This window comes from Gorilla gorilla, chromosome 5 (assembly GCF_029281585.2).
Source record: "Gorilla gorilla gorilla isolate KB3781 chromosome 5, NHGRI_mGorGor1-v2.1_pri, whole genome shotgun sequence".
Taxonomy (NCBI): Eukaryota; Metazoa; Chordata; class Mammalia; order Primates; family Hominidae; genus Gorilla; species Gorilla gorilla.
In genome coordinates this window covers 134,498,214-134,511,956 of record NC_073229.2, presented here as the reverse complement: position 1 = coordinate 134,511,956, position 13,743 = coordinate 134,498,214, and the positions used below count along the sequence as shown (strand labels likewise).

General features: G+C 44.1%; 1 protein-coding gene across 5 annotated transcripts in view; it reads left to right on the top strand.

Annotated features, from left to right (window-relative positions):
• The first annotated feature begins 1,242 nt into the window (after nt 1–1,242).
• The window catches only part of METTL24 (methyltransferase like 24), a 150,627-nt gene continuing 138,126 nt past the window's right edge, over nt 1,243–13,743 (top strand). For 2 of the 5 annotated variants that reach the window (XM_055391505.2, XM_055391503.2), the window contains exon 1: nt 1,655–1,944. Coding sequence is in view for 2 of the 5 variants with exons in the window: in XM_031012021.3 (XP_030867881.1) it covers nt 1,320–1,637 (318 nt within the window). In the remaining 3 variants the exon portion in view is untranslated. The other 3 variants (XM_031012021.3, XM_055391500.2, XM_063707191.1) reach the window with 3 other exon arrangements.

Here is a 13,743-nt window from a genome sequence, read left to right as displayed (position 1 = left end):
GGGGTGGACTAGACTGGGTGGAGATATTTCGTTAAATGTAGAGAAACAGCCCAAGTGCTTTGTTCACTAGCAGGGAATAAATTGGGTCTTTCTTAAGCCAGGAAGAGAAGAGGATTTTAGAGAAGAGGGCTCCCTACGGAAAATACCCAACATTCAAAAGGGCAGGGGGGTAGGGCCCCATATTTGTTCTCTCTTGTCCATGCTGTAGGCTGTTACGGGGGAAGAGTATAGGTCTGCAGGCGCAGTCTCCCATGGAAGCATGGAAAATGCAAGAGTAAAGCAACGAAAAAAAGAAAAGTGACTACAGCTTAAAAAAATCTAAACCCAAACTCAAACCTAAAACCCAAACCCACCCCAAATGGGTTGTGGGAAAGGATTCTACTAACAATTGAAAATGGAATATCCACCACTGGACTTCAGGCTGTAAGAGTTCAGTCTGATTAATTAAGGTCAAGGTGGTGATGGAAATACCAGCTGGGGAGCATTTTGCCGAAAGATAAATTTGTCCCTCTGTATTTCTGCGAGACAGCAGGGAGGTGTGTGTTTGGAGCTAAATTAATTTGATTTACATCATGCCATGGTAACTTCTGTTCTCTCTCCCCCCTCCCCACCAACCCGCTGTCAGATGTCTTAGCTGGCTTTTTCCCTCTTCTTCTTCACCCCCACACATTTCATAACACGGAAAGAAAGCACGAATTGGCTTCAGGCAGAATTTAGACATAGAATAACTCTAATTTGATTATTCTGCATTGAGTGCTATTCTCTTCGCCCCCCAATCCCTTTCTTTCTTGAGAGAGAGAGAGAGAAGTTGTAAGCCCGGGCATAAGTGCTATTTATTTTTATATTGTGCTTAATGGTGCAAACTGCTTGACTGTTCCTTGTATGCTCACCTACCCTCCTCCTGTGTTTCTCCAACAACACTAATACCAGAAAATGAAGTTATGGCCTGGGATCCCGTTAGGAATGCGCTTTTTCTGGCCCTATGTCTTTCAGCTTCGTCAGGCTTTGGAGGCCGGGGCTGAGGGCACCTCTCGAGGGACCCTGCACAGCCGGGCCCTGGCACCTCCGGAGGGGCGGAGAGGGCCCCCTGTGACCGCGCTCGGCCCACCACCGTTCCAGCGGCGGGGCGCGCTCGGCAGGGCGCGCTCGGCAGGGCAGGATAAGGTTACGCTGGGGCTTCCTCGGTCGGGAGGGAGGGAGGCGGGTCCGAGCCCGCACCCCGGCCCGCGGGGGAGTTCCCACAGTTGGCCGCTCCGGCCTGTGGGGCTACATCCCTGCTGCCGGCCAGGCGCGGCCCGCGGGACCCCGAGTGTAGCGCCATGGCCCGGGAGAGGCCGCCCGGGAGGGGCTGCGGCGCCCTGCGCCGGTGTCTACTCGGGGCCGCGCTGTTGCTTGGCCTGCGGCTCTGCGCAGAGCTGCGGCGCGCCGGGCCCGGGTCCCCCACCCGCAGCGCCCCGCCGGGCCCGGCCTGGCGGTCACCTGGGCCGCACCTGCCGCCCGCGCCGGGCCAGCCGCGCGGCGCCAGCAGGAGGCAGGTGACCTACGTGCGCAGCGGTCGCCGGGCGCCGCCGGGGGGCGGCGGGAGCGGGACGCCGGAGCCTGGCTGCTGTGCCCCGCGCGGGCGCCCCCGCCGGAAGGTCAGTTGCAAAGCGGTCGGTCTTAGGCCTGGGACCAGAAGCCCCCTCCCGACCGCGCTACGGAGCCCGGCGCTCAGGTCCCGCAGGCCGCCTCGCTGGGACCTCCGGAGGCTTCCTCTTCTTCTCTTCCCCCTGTGCTCTCTTAGGCGGCTCCACGGGTCGCATCTTTCAGTGCCCAGATAGACTGAAGTACGGCCAAGCGGAGTTCATTCACTATTCAGCCAGTACTTGGGCGTCGCCGTGGCCGGGCGCCCTTCTAGGCTCCGCGCATCCCGTGAAGAAGGACCGAGCCCTGTTCTCACGGAGGGTACACTTTAGTAGGGGAGTGTTTGCGTGATAGGCAGGGAAAGGGAAAGGAAGGCGTTGTGGCTGCCATTGATGTGCTGTGCTGCTCCCAGCCTTCTGCTTAAGGCCTGGACAGAGTTGGGTGGGTATCGCCGTGAATGGCCTGTCCACGCCACTGCCTTCATCTCGCTGAAGATCCACCAGCTGGCCGAATTTCCCTGGAGTCTCATTCCAGGCGTTGGCTGGGGGCTGGGAGGCTGGCGCCAGTTGAGAAGCCGAGCACCCAGCCCCACTTAATGAGAAGTTAATTGGATCCTCGAGGACCCAAGTAAAACCTGGGTTTGTCTTATAACTCTCGACCGTGTTGTGCCTCCTACCTCATTAACTTCTTGGCTCATACCTCATTGATTAGTCCATTTTTAGCCTCTGATTGTTAAGATTTTGGGCTCATCTCCTATTTGGAGCTCGGGAATTTGCGTCGTACATGGAAATGAAAAGAACTACAGGTATGAGCTCTCCTCATCCTTTTACCCATCAACTCCTGCTTCCAGCCTCAACCACGTTCTCCAAAGCAACTACTTTCCGTTGCCCGGCTATTCCTCGTTTGTTTTAGACATCCACCCCGCTTCCCATCACCGGTCCTGGAGGGGAGGGAACAACTCTTCCTTTGCCTCGCTGCTGTCTTCGGCTGCCCAGTGCTAGCCTACTTTTCAGCACCACAACCCAGCACTCCTGCCGGGCTTACCTTCCTCGCTTCCTTCGGGCCTCGCCCGCCCTCCGTCTTTCCACACCACTGCTGTTCCTTGCTGGGCCATCGTGCTAACTTCCTGGATAAACTGAAATACCTTTTTCTATCTTGCAAACCTCACCTCCTGTGTAAAGTCTTGATTAGCTCTTCCAGAAGAAAGCAGCCACTTCCTCTCCAAGTTCCTAATTCACTGTCCGTGATACCATGTTAAACATTCAGCACAGTTTTGCCAATGGCTTACCAGGTAGGCATCTGGTGCTGGAGGCACAAAACGAGTTCAGATTCTCGTGGGGGAGGCTCTTAGCACAGGCATCCGGTGATTTCCAATCCTGTAACTGAGGCCTTCAGCTCTGCCTGGGGAGTCAAGAAAGGCTGCTCAAGGCGGGGGACATATTTGAGTTACAGTGTGATGTTTCTTTCTTTTCTTTTTCTTTTCTTTTTCTTTTTTTTTTTTTTTTTGAGCCGGAGTCTTGCTGTGTCGCCCAGGCTGGAGTACAGTGGCTTGATCTTGGCTCACTACCACTTCCGCCTCCCGGGTTCAAGCGATTCTTCTGGCTCAGCCTACCGAGTAGCTGGGATTACAGGCGTGCACCAACACGCCGGGCTAATTTTTGTATTTTTAATAGAGATGGGGGTTTCACCATGTTGGCCAGGCTGGTATCGAACTCCTGACCTCAAGTGACCCACCCGCCTCAATCCCCCAAAGTGCTGGAATTACAGGAGTGAGCCACTGCGCCTAGCCAACACTGTGATGTTTCTTAAGAGTGGGGCTTCTTTTATTCCCCTCTGGATGTCCTCAAATGTTCCATCCTTGACACCCTCAACCCCTCCCTGCAGTTTTCCTTTTAGATTCACTCAGCATCTGTTGTTTCTGCTGTCACCTGTCAAATAATTACTCTTAACTCTTTGTCTGTACCTCAGACGACAGTACTGATGGCTGGAGCCTGTCCTACAAAGGACAGGTTTGGAATGCATAGACTCAGTGGGGCGCTGGAGGGGAGGTTCACACTCATCCCTGCTAGGAGCTAGGAGGCTGCCACAGTGATTCAGGCTGGAGATGGGGGTGGCTTGCTGTGGTAGGTGTGGAGGTGGTGAGAAGTGGTTGGTTTCTGGATGTGTTTGGAAGGTGGATGAGGAGGAGCAGTTATTTCTCTCTTGTTTGTTTTGTTTGGGGGATAGATGGAAAGCAGGAATTCAGTTTAAGATATCCTTCAGGTATGCATGTGAAAATGTCAAATAGGCAACCGGACGTGTGAGTCCAGAGCTTGGAGGAGATGTCCAGGTTGAAGGTGGTGATTTGAGAATCATCCAAGTACAAATGGCACTAAAACTGAGAGATCGTATGTGGTCATCTAGGAAGTGAGTGTGGCTAACAAAGAGAAGCAATCCGAGCCTGTGGCCTGGGGCTCAGTTTTATTACAATTAAATTAGGGAAGAAAGTAAAGGAAATGTTTAGCTTTGTGCCTGGCATGTTTAGCTCTCAATAATGGTAGCTTTGCTTTCTACAGTAGGCCCCAGGTTTTTAGCCTCAGCCAGTCTCCAAACGTCATTCACTGTAACCTACAAAGGTGGCTTATGCTGACTCCTCTACCTGCAAGGCCCCATCCCCCTTTCTTAGGACTCCTGCCCTTTTCATCCTTGGACATTCCTCAGGTCAAGGTTCATAGCCCAGAAACCTTCCCATAGCAACCCTGCTTCATGCTGACCCCTCCCCCACTTGGAATGACAACAGAAAGAGTCTGATTTGTGCATTGCTTTGAACAAGTTGAGGCCTGATAATCCATTTCGGATGGAATGTTTTGTCTCCACAGTTGTTCTTGATGGGAAGGATTGCATTTCCCATAGTGACCCCTAGTAAATGTTTACTCCTGAGACCCCAGTATGTGAAAGTATAAGAATCTTACTATCTCAGCCTATTCAGTAACTGTAAATGTCTTTGGTTAAAAATTTATAAGAAATAAATGGGCCTTTTGCTATTTCTAAAATATTAAGTTTTTAGTCTCCTAAGGTAAACATTTTCTTAGATTTCCTTCTCGCTAGCTATTATTTTCGGGATATACATCTAACCTTCCCAAATCCCTAGATAGTGTTGATCTTGAATTTGTTTTATTCTCCCATTATTTCACAGTTGAATTAAAATATTCCTTAAAACTATAGAAAGATCAGTTATCTAATCCATCCTCCCACTTCTGGGAACAAAGCTCAATAACCCCATATCTCTCTAGGGACAAGTCTTGTTTCTTTTCTGCCTCACATCGAGACAGCAGTGTAATGTAAGCTGAATGTACCATTAAGTAATTGAAATAAAATTAGGAAGCTATTTGTTAAACTCCTTGGATCACAGTGTATTTAGATTTTGTTTGTTGAAAATACTGATCAACAATATTCTTAGGTTCTTGGTTACTTTGCCCCAGGCACCTCCCAGATTGATAAAGGAGAAAAAGTTCCATTCTATTTTGAGGACAGCTTTCTGGGTAGATGAAAACCTGCATGAAATAATTGGGTTGCCAAGTATTTCTTGTTACTCTGCTTCCATTCCAGGTGTTAGAGGCACCAAAATTCTGCCACTTTAATCACAGCTTATGCTCCTCTTAAAGAAAACAATCTGCTATAAAAAGGAGTAGTGAAGTGTAGTCCTCATATAATTCTTTCTTTCCTTGTCCCCTTCTTCACGGAGCCATGCAAGAACTAGCTCTAAATATTTTCAGATCTTTTGACATCAGGGGTTCTAATCTTCAAGCTTTGCAAAATGAGAGCCAATGACAGATGATGGATAAATACTGCCCTTTTTGATTATGGCCACCCTGGAACCTATATATTCTTGTGTATTACAGATTCTTTAAGCATTCTGTCGGGACTCTTCATCTCCAAATTTCGCATACTATGCATGCATAAAAATACCACTGTGATTCTTTTATTTTCTCTCTGTTTTCTATCTGCATGTGTTTCTGTTTGGGTTTTTTTTCTTTCTTAAATGAAACAGACCTTTACTATGATTACGGATAAAGTTCTTTTTGAAGGGATTTATAGAGGACTAGATATGGTCTTCATGATTTATGCTTTTTAATGCAGCTCTTGGGTGGATGTTTTATCTCTTATAGGTTGGCAATCCACCTAAAAGACAGATGCAACATACAGGGCCCATTTGCAAAAGAGAGACACTCACTCAGTGGCCAAGCTTCCCGAAAAAGTTTCATCTCTCTTATCGGATATATTTTACTTGACATTTAATATGTTGGATAGAAAAGTGACTTCTGAGTCACAGAGCTCCAGAACCCAGCAATGTGCTGGCTTGGTTCGTTAGTTACAGATCTTTTGGAACCATGTGTCAGGCGGAAAAAAAAAAAAAAAAAAAAGAACTGTTTCCTCTTCTCCTGAAAAACCATATGGCAAAATTTGGTTTTTCTTTCTCACTTCTTGTCATCTTCTTAGTTTTCTAATTCTGTGATTGTCATCAAGAAGAAAGAGGAAAAATGGTATGGGATGTCCCCTGATATGTCCAACTGCCTTAAGAGTCCTTATTCTTTACAAAATACTTGAAGATAGGTTTGAATTGCTTGTGAAACATGGCCCAGCAGTAGTTTCTAGCTCCTTAGGTTTTTGCCTGTGTACCTACACTTCTGTTCTTCAGGGAGCAACATTAATCAGTCCTCTCACACTGTCCTTAGGAGGCAAAGCATTTTCATTTTAAACAAAGTCATTGAGGGTAATTGAATAAGCTCCAGCAATATGTGGGTGTGAAATAGCAGTTGCTTAGTTGCACAAAGAAAAGCAGGTTTTTATTACAACTTTGATGTGTCGTGGATGAAGAATAGAGGCCTGCACTTTTTCCAAACCCCGTAGTTCCTCAGAGAGCATTCTGTGGGCAAAGGAACTGCTAATGGAGGCTCGATTGTTTTTCAACCACCGGTGGTGGAGATTTCAGCTTTTTGTGTGTAATTTGTCCCAGTCCATTTTCTCCAAGGAAAAGAATGTCTTGTCAGTTTTCTCAAATAGAATTGGATTTCCTTTTTAGTCTGTGAAGAGAATCAGGTCAAGTAGTTAAACCAAAGACTGTCAAGGGTAGGTATTTGAGTTTTTCCATCTGTGCTGTAATACTTTTGGAGTCCTTGTGTTTCTAAGGAGTTTGGCATGCTTTGTTCTGTGGTTCATAGAAAGTAACATGAGCCTGTTTTACTTACCATGGGACACACACTGAGGCAGGAATCTGCCAGCATTGATAAGCTTCTTTTAAAAACACCACTTGGGTCCTCTAGATACCTCACATTAGCTCCATTAATGTCTTATGTTCTGAAAAAAAAAAAAAGATACGAAAATTTGCTGTGCAAGAAACGTTTTTATCCTGTTCAAATAATTGAATGAAAATTGAATTTTAAGAGCCTTATAATCTAGACCCATATGTAATATAAACCAATAGCAAGGTGGGTTGCTAGTTGACAGTTCAGGAGGTAAATTTGGCCCACGAATTTTATTTGAACCACACAGTGTTTTAAGTATTTGAACATAAATATCTTTATATGGGGCATATAGTGAGTCTAGTGAGGTCCAGCTCACCATTCTCTCCATTTACCTCACCTGTCTGATCTCTGAAGGCATTTGAAGTTACAACTATAAGACAGAGGTTGTTAAAATTAGCAATTATTTTCCTAAAAAGTGACAATCAAGGCTAAGGTTGCTAAGCTCAGTGATGGCATGGCACATGACTACTCGGTTCAGAAAAGCCAAAGGTCCTTTTAAATTGCTCCCATTAAGGAAGATGAGTTACCTAAGGCTGTAGCTGGATACTGGGGAGGGTAAGATCGTAGGGGAATAGACTTAGTTAATCTAACATTCTTTTGGTTATGAACAGGAACTGGGCTCTAGCCTAACTTAAACAAAAAAGGAAGAAAAAAAGGATTAAAGAATAAACAACTGTATGTGCCTATAATAATTAACAATTAAATTTTTTTAGAATTAAATTTATTGGGAAACCTTGGGATTTCTCACTGAATTGGAGGAAGAGTTAATGACTGCCATGTGGAAGAGAGAAGGAATAGGGCTGCTATGGAAATCCCAGCTTTCTGAATTCTTTGATCTTCTCCCTCAAGTGCTATTATAATACAGGTCACCTCACTGGATTCCAGGGCTTGGTCTCTTTGACATTCACCCTGGATCAGCCGGCTCAGGCCACTTGACCTAAACAAAGGCCAAGGGCGCCTGCCCTATCCTGGAAGCCATTCTTAGAGAAAAGAGAAACTTTAAGTTACCCTAAGAAGTCAAGTCCTTGCATGCCTTAAGTATTTGGTATAATTTTTATGCAGTTTTGCCCTTAGGTTTTTGTTTTTCTCATATTTTATTCTATTATTTCAACCAACCCTTGGACTTGAGCACCTAGAAACAGAGTATAGCGTAGCTTTGGTTTTACTAATCCTAGACCCTAACATCAATGTGTGTGTGTGTAAATATACATATGTCTATACCCATCTAGCTAGCTCTATCTTTCTTTAAACATGAACTATTTCTCTATCTACATGTAGTCTTATAGATAGCCTTATTTCCAAGTAGCATTGGCAATAAGTTGGCACTTTGGATATACTACTGACATTTTTAATTTAGTGAATATACGTCTACAAGATCTATGTATATGTAATATTTTTTAAAGTAAAAAGTTATTTGTGAAGACATTGATTAATTTTTTACTTATTTGTTTATTTTTTTAGAGACAGGGTCTTACCCTGTTGCCCAGGCTGGAGTGCAGTGGTGCGATCATGGCTCACTGCAGCCTCGACCTCCCAACTCAGGCCTCCCAAGTAACTGGTACTACAGCACTGTCACCCGGGCTGGAGTGCAGTGGCGCGATCTCAGCTCACTGCAACCTCCGCCTCCTGGGTTCAAGTGATTCTCCTGCCTCAGCCTCCCAAATAGCTGGGATTACAGGCGCCTGCCACCACGTCCAGCTAATTTTTTGTATTTTTAGTAGAGATGGGGTTTCACTCTGTTGGCCAGGCTGGTCTCAAACTCCTGACCTAGTGATCTGCCTGCCTCAGCGTCTCAAAGTGCTGGGATTACAGGCATGAGCCACTGAGCCTGGCCTAATTTTTTATTTTATTTTATTTTATTTTATTTTATTTTATTTTATTTTATTTTATTTTATTGAGACAGGGTCTCACTCTGCTGCTCAGGCTGGCCTTGAACTGCTGGGCTCAAGTGATCCTCCCACCTTGGCCTCCCAAAGTTTTGAGATTACAGATGTGAGTCACCGCACCCGGCCCCCATTTTGAGGACTTTTAGTAGAGAACGTAAGTATCAGTATTTAGCCCATGATCCCAATTAGGGTTCTCAAACCAAACTTAGAGGCTCATATTCTTTGATTTTTTTTTTTTTCTGTCATGCATAGTTACCTTGCAGGAAAAAAAAAATCTGAAAATTTCTTCAGGGCATCTGAACATTCACAGCCCCTCTCTGGGTTGCAAGTGGCAGACCCAACTGAAACTAATACAAACAGGGATTGATTGAAACCCTCCTGGAGAGAGAAAGAAGAGCTGCAGGGTCCAGGAAGGCTCTGGAAGTTGATTATGACTAAAATGAGCACTGAAGACCTTAGTTATCCATATTAGGCACTACCACAGATATAGTGAGTATTTACTATTCTTTTTGGTCACACCTTTGAATATCTTTCCCGTGTGTGAGGAATTCTCTGCCTTTCTAAGAAACAAAACAAAAAATAATTGCCACTTGTCTTTGCACCCAAAGTGCATTCATGTGGCCTAGGCTTCACCATTTAGACACACCTGCATGAGAGTTTGGATTGTACCCTACAGATGCAAAGCAGGTGGCACGAGGGCCACAGAGTAGCTCAGTGACCGAGGTTCTATCAGAGGCATCCAGAGCTCAGGGTGGTGTCCATGCCCAGCAGTGAAGCTATGTCATCTACACTGGCATGTCTGGAGGTGGTATTCCTGCCCTTGAGATTCTGTAAGCTAATAAATCTTTAATCAATCCTTTTCTGCTTAACTAGCCAGGGTAGTTTCTATTGTTTACAACTAAGAACCTTGGCAGACCAATAAATTAGAGCTGGCAGTTTGGAAGGTTACAACTGTAACTTTTCCTTTTCAATTTTGCTTAGGTCTATTTAATACAGATTTTGGAACATGGTGATCCGGGCCCAAGTGAACTATGGGCTGAAGGACCTTTCCCTGACAAGATAATAACATTTTACTTCAGATACTAAATTACACCAATCTGCTAACTTATTACTAGATCAACTCAATTTAATCAACACCAAGCCCTTTTTCATGGCACCATGTGTCTGAGGCATTGGGTGGGAGGGGCCAGTTTATGCTGTGGTCACAAACAACGCTCCGGACTCATGCTAGCAGAGGTTTATTTCTTGCTTGTGCCAGATATCTGTTGCGGGTGTGGGGTGCTGCTCTGTGCTGTCACTGCATCTCTCTGGACCCCATGCTAGCAGTGTGACTGCCGTCTGGAACATTGCTGGTCACCTTGGCAGAGGGGTGAATGCTCTGGAGGATCTTTGCATGGCATTATTAAAAGCTCTAGCCTGGAAGCAACACACATTGCCTCTGCTCACAATCCAATGGTCAGAGCCAGTTGCTCAGTCCCACCCAATGCTAGAGGGACCATCCTGCTGTGTGCCATAGTCAGAGAGTTGGAGATGGGTAGCAAGCAATGCCAGCGGTCACCACAGTGTAGTAACCCTTCAATCATCCGTGTCTAAATGGACATCGTCTAGGTCATGTTTCACGTTCGCTGTTTGGGATGCCTCACTGAATCTGCACATTTGACAGTATTGAATACAGCACGGGAGCCTCTTTTCAGGGGACCGAGATCTAAAATGAAGCAGACACCTGAATTTAGCAGAACAGTGAACTAAAACAAGACTCCATTTACATCTTACAAACAGTGCCGTGGTGCATCCTGGAGTTTGTTAAATGCAATGATTCTTGTTGACATTGTTTATGTTAGATTCTTTGCACAGAGCAGGGGTGGGATGATGGTCTGCTGGTCTTTTTCTCTAGGGGGGTGGAATAAAGCAAATTATTTGAATAAATAAAGCCATGAGTGTAAGTGGGCCAAAGGCCTCTGATGAGATGAATCAGACTCCAAGTCAATCCATCTTCACGGCCATCACTTACTCATTTTTAGTTGGAGCTGGTTGAACGACTTCCAAACATGTTTTCAGAATCCGTCCCCAAATCAGAGGCAATATTCGTGTTTTATAGCATTTGCTATTGTGCACAATGCGACAGCAAGTCATTTTAGTTTATTTTTCATGTACTTTGACTAGAGCACAATCACTTAAAAATCCTGATTAGCAAAATACATGCTCATTGAGCTCAGAGTAATTAGGCCATAGAAGGGGGCCTCTTCCTTCAGCAGTTTCGGGAGTAGCATGTGGGAGAAGTCAGTGAAAGTAATACGTGGGATCCAGGAGTCCTGTTTACATGGTTTTACAAATTTCATGAAAATACTTCAGTATGGTGCAGCTTCATCTATAAGATGGGCTGATATTTTCATATTTGCAGTCAGCAGTTTAAATTCTGCTCCCTTGCTATATGGACAATTGGCATATCCTCTCTGAACTTGAGTTTCTTCCTTTGAAAAAAAGTTACTAATACTTAACTCACAGGGTTGTCGTGAAGATGAAACGAGAGCAGGAAGGTGAAAGCACCTTGCAGGTGTTCACAAGGAAAGAGTTCAGTCAATGAATATGGTCTGTGTTCAGCCTTGTGTTTCCAGCTGCGGCACTGGCCTGTGAGTACCAAAAATGTATAGATGTGTGTGCTTGTGGTGGGTAAAGCCCAATATTCACTGCAATTTTAAATATTTATTTTATTATTCTTGAAACGTAATGCATATATAATATGCTCAGGGATCAGAGGAGTTGGAATTTTTCTTTTTAATCTGAAATAAAAGCTAGCCATAACTAGTATATTTTTGTTAGTGTTTGTATTATAAATGTATTCCCCATATAACTCATTTATTATGGAATTGGTTGAGGCTTATTGTTCACATTAGTTTGTGATTTTTTTTCCTCTCAAAGCTAATTACAAATATCTTTTACAACATGCTGTTCAGTGATTTTGGTCCATAGTAGGATTGACAGTATAAATGGGATTCCAGGCTTTTGAAATACCATTTTCCCTCAAAAGAATGTTTACAAATTTCCTATTAAGTGGGTCACGTACTACCACTCTGTTACCTCTTTAGTTCAAGGGAGGCCAGTTGGAGCAATTGTGGGTTAGAGAGCTAATTGCTAAATTGTTTTTCCAGTCTTGTCTTCCACATTTTAGTCAATTAAGTGCATATTATTATACTTGGTACTTTATATGCATTTTAAAGATAAACTCAGTCAACACAATAAAGTCTAAGTATCAGTGTTGCACATGGTTTTATGCGGAATATAATTCCTTCAAGCAGCTTATAATTTAAGAGTGGGGTAGGAGGGGCCTACTGTACTAGGAGAGTTGCATATATTTTTTCATTTAATTCTCAAAACAAAACCGTGAGGTAGGAATTGTTCTCATTTTGCAGACAGGGAAGTCAGGGCTCAACACTTTAATAAATTTGGGCATGACACAGCTATAAGGCATGAAGTGAAGGTTTAAACTTAAAATCCATGCTTTTTTCTATATTTGCCTGCTGAGAAGGGAGCTAACAACCAATTCTCATATACAGTGGATTCTTTACCAGACAAAAATTAAAATCTTGTAAACAAGAGGCACTACAAAGTTAAAAGACAAGTCATAGTCTGGGCAAGGATATCTACAATGTATAGCACCAATAAAGGATCAATATCCAAAATTTTAAAAGAACGCCATCAAAGTGAAAAAGAAAACTGAACAGAAAAATAAACAAGAAATCAGTCAGGGATTAATAGAAGAGGAAACCTGAAAAGTCAAAAAATATATTTACATATAATGATGATTAATAAGGGGAAGAAAATCAAAACAGTGAGATTTCTATTTCACCTCCATCATACTGGAAAAAATACAAATGTCTGATTGAAAAAAAGGATTGATGGCCATGTGCACTGACTCACACCTGTAATCCCAGCACTTTGGGAGGCTGAGGTGGGTGGATGACTTGAGATCAGGAGTTCGAGACCAGCCTGACCAACATAGCGAAACTCTGTCTCTACTAAATATACAAAAATTAGCTGGGCGTGATGGCACATGCCTGTAATCCCAGCTACCTGGGAGGCTGAGGCAGGAGAATCGCTTGAACCGGGGAGGTGGAGGTTGCAGTGAGCCAAAATCATGCCATTGCACTCCAGCCTGCTGGGTGACAGAGTGAGACTCCATCTCAAAAAAAAAAAAAAAAAAAAAAAAAAGAGAGAGAATAATATAGGGACAAAGGAACTACTTATTACACTGTATCACCCGAAGTAGCTCCCTATCCCTACTCCTCCATAGCATTACCGCTCTCTGACAATTTTTTCTTGCTTTAACTTTTGTTTGCAGTCATTCCCTATGAAGGCAGGGAGCTCATCTGTCTTACTCACCATGATATCCCCAGTGACTATGATAGTTCTGGCACATAGGTTCTCAGGAAATACTGGCTGAAAGAATGGTTGTTTCTATCACTGGGTATAGACCAATGGGTTTGAGGAACAGCTGGATCTTTCAAGCGCTACTTGAAAGTCCATTTGAGGTGTCTAATTTCTGAATCAGGGTATTGCATTACAGACTCTTTACACAGATAACCCAGCATTCACTTTGCTTCAGGTAACAGTGGCTGCAGAACAGAAGTTGAGAACCACATGTAGCTTATGTATGGCCCATAAGCTAAGAATGGTTTCTACAGATGAACATTTGTAATCGGTTTGATGTTAGGAAAAACTAACTTTGTTTTTTGTTTTGTTTATAACTTTTGTTTCAGGTTCCGGGGTACATGTGCAGGTTTGTTATACAGGTAAACTTGTGTCATGGGGGCTTGTTGTATAGATTATTCTGACAACCAGGTACTAAGCCTGGTACTGAATAGTTATTTTTTCTGCTCCTCTCCCTCCTCCCATCCTCCACCCTCAAGTAGGTCCCAGTCAGTGTCTATTGTTCTCTTCTTTGTGTCTAT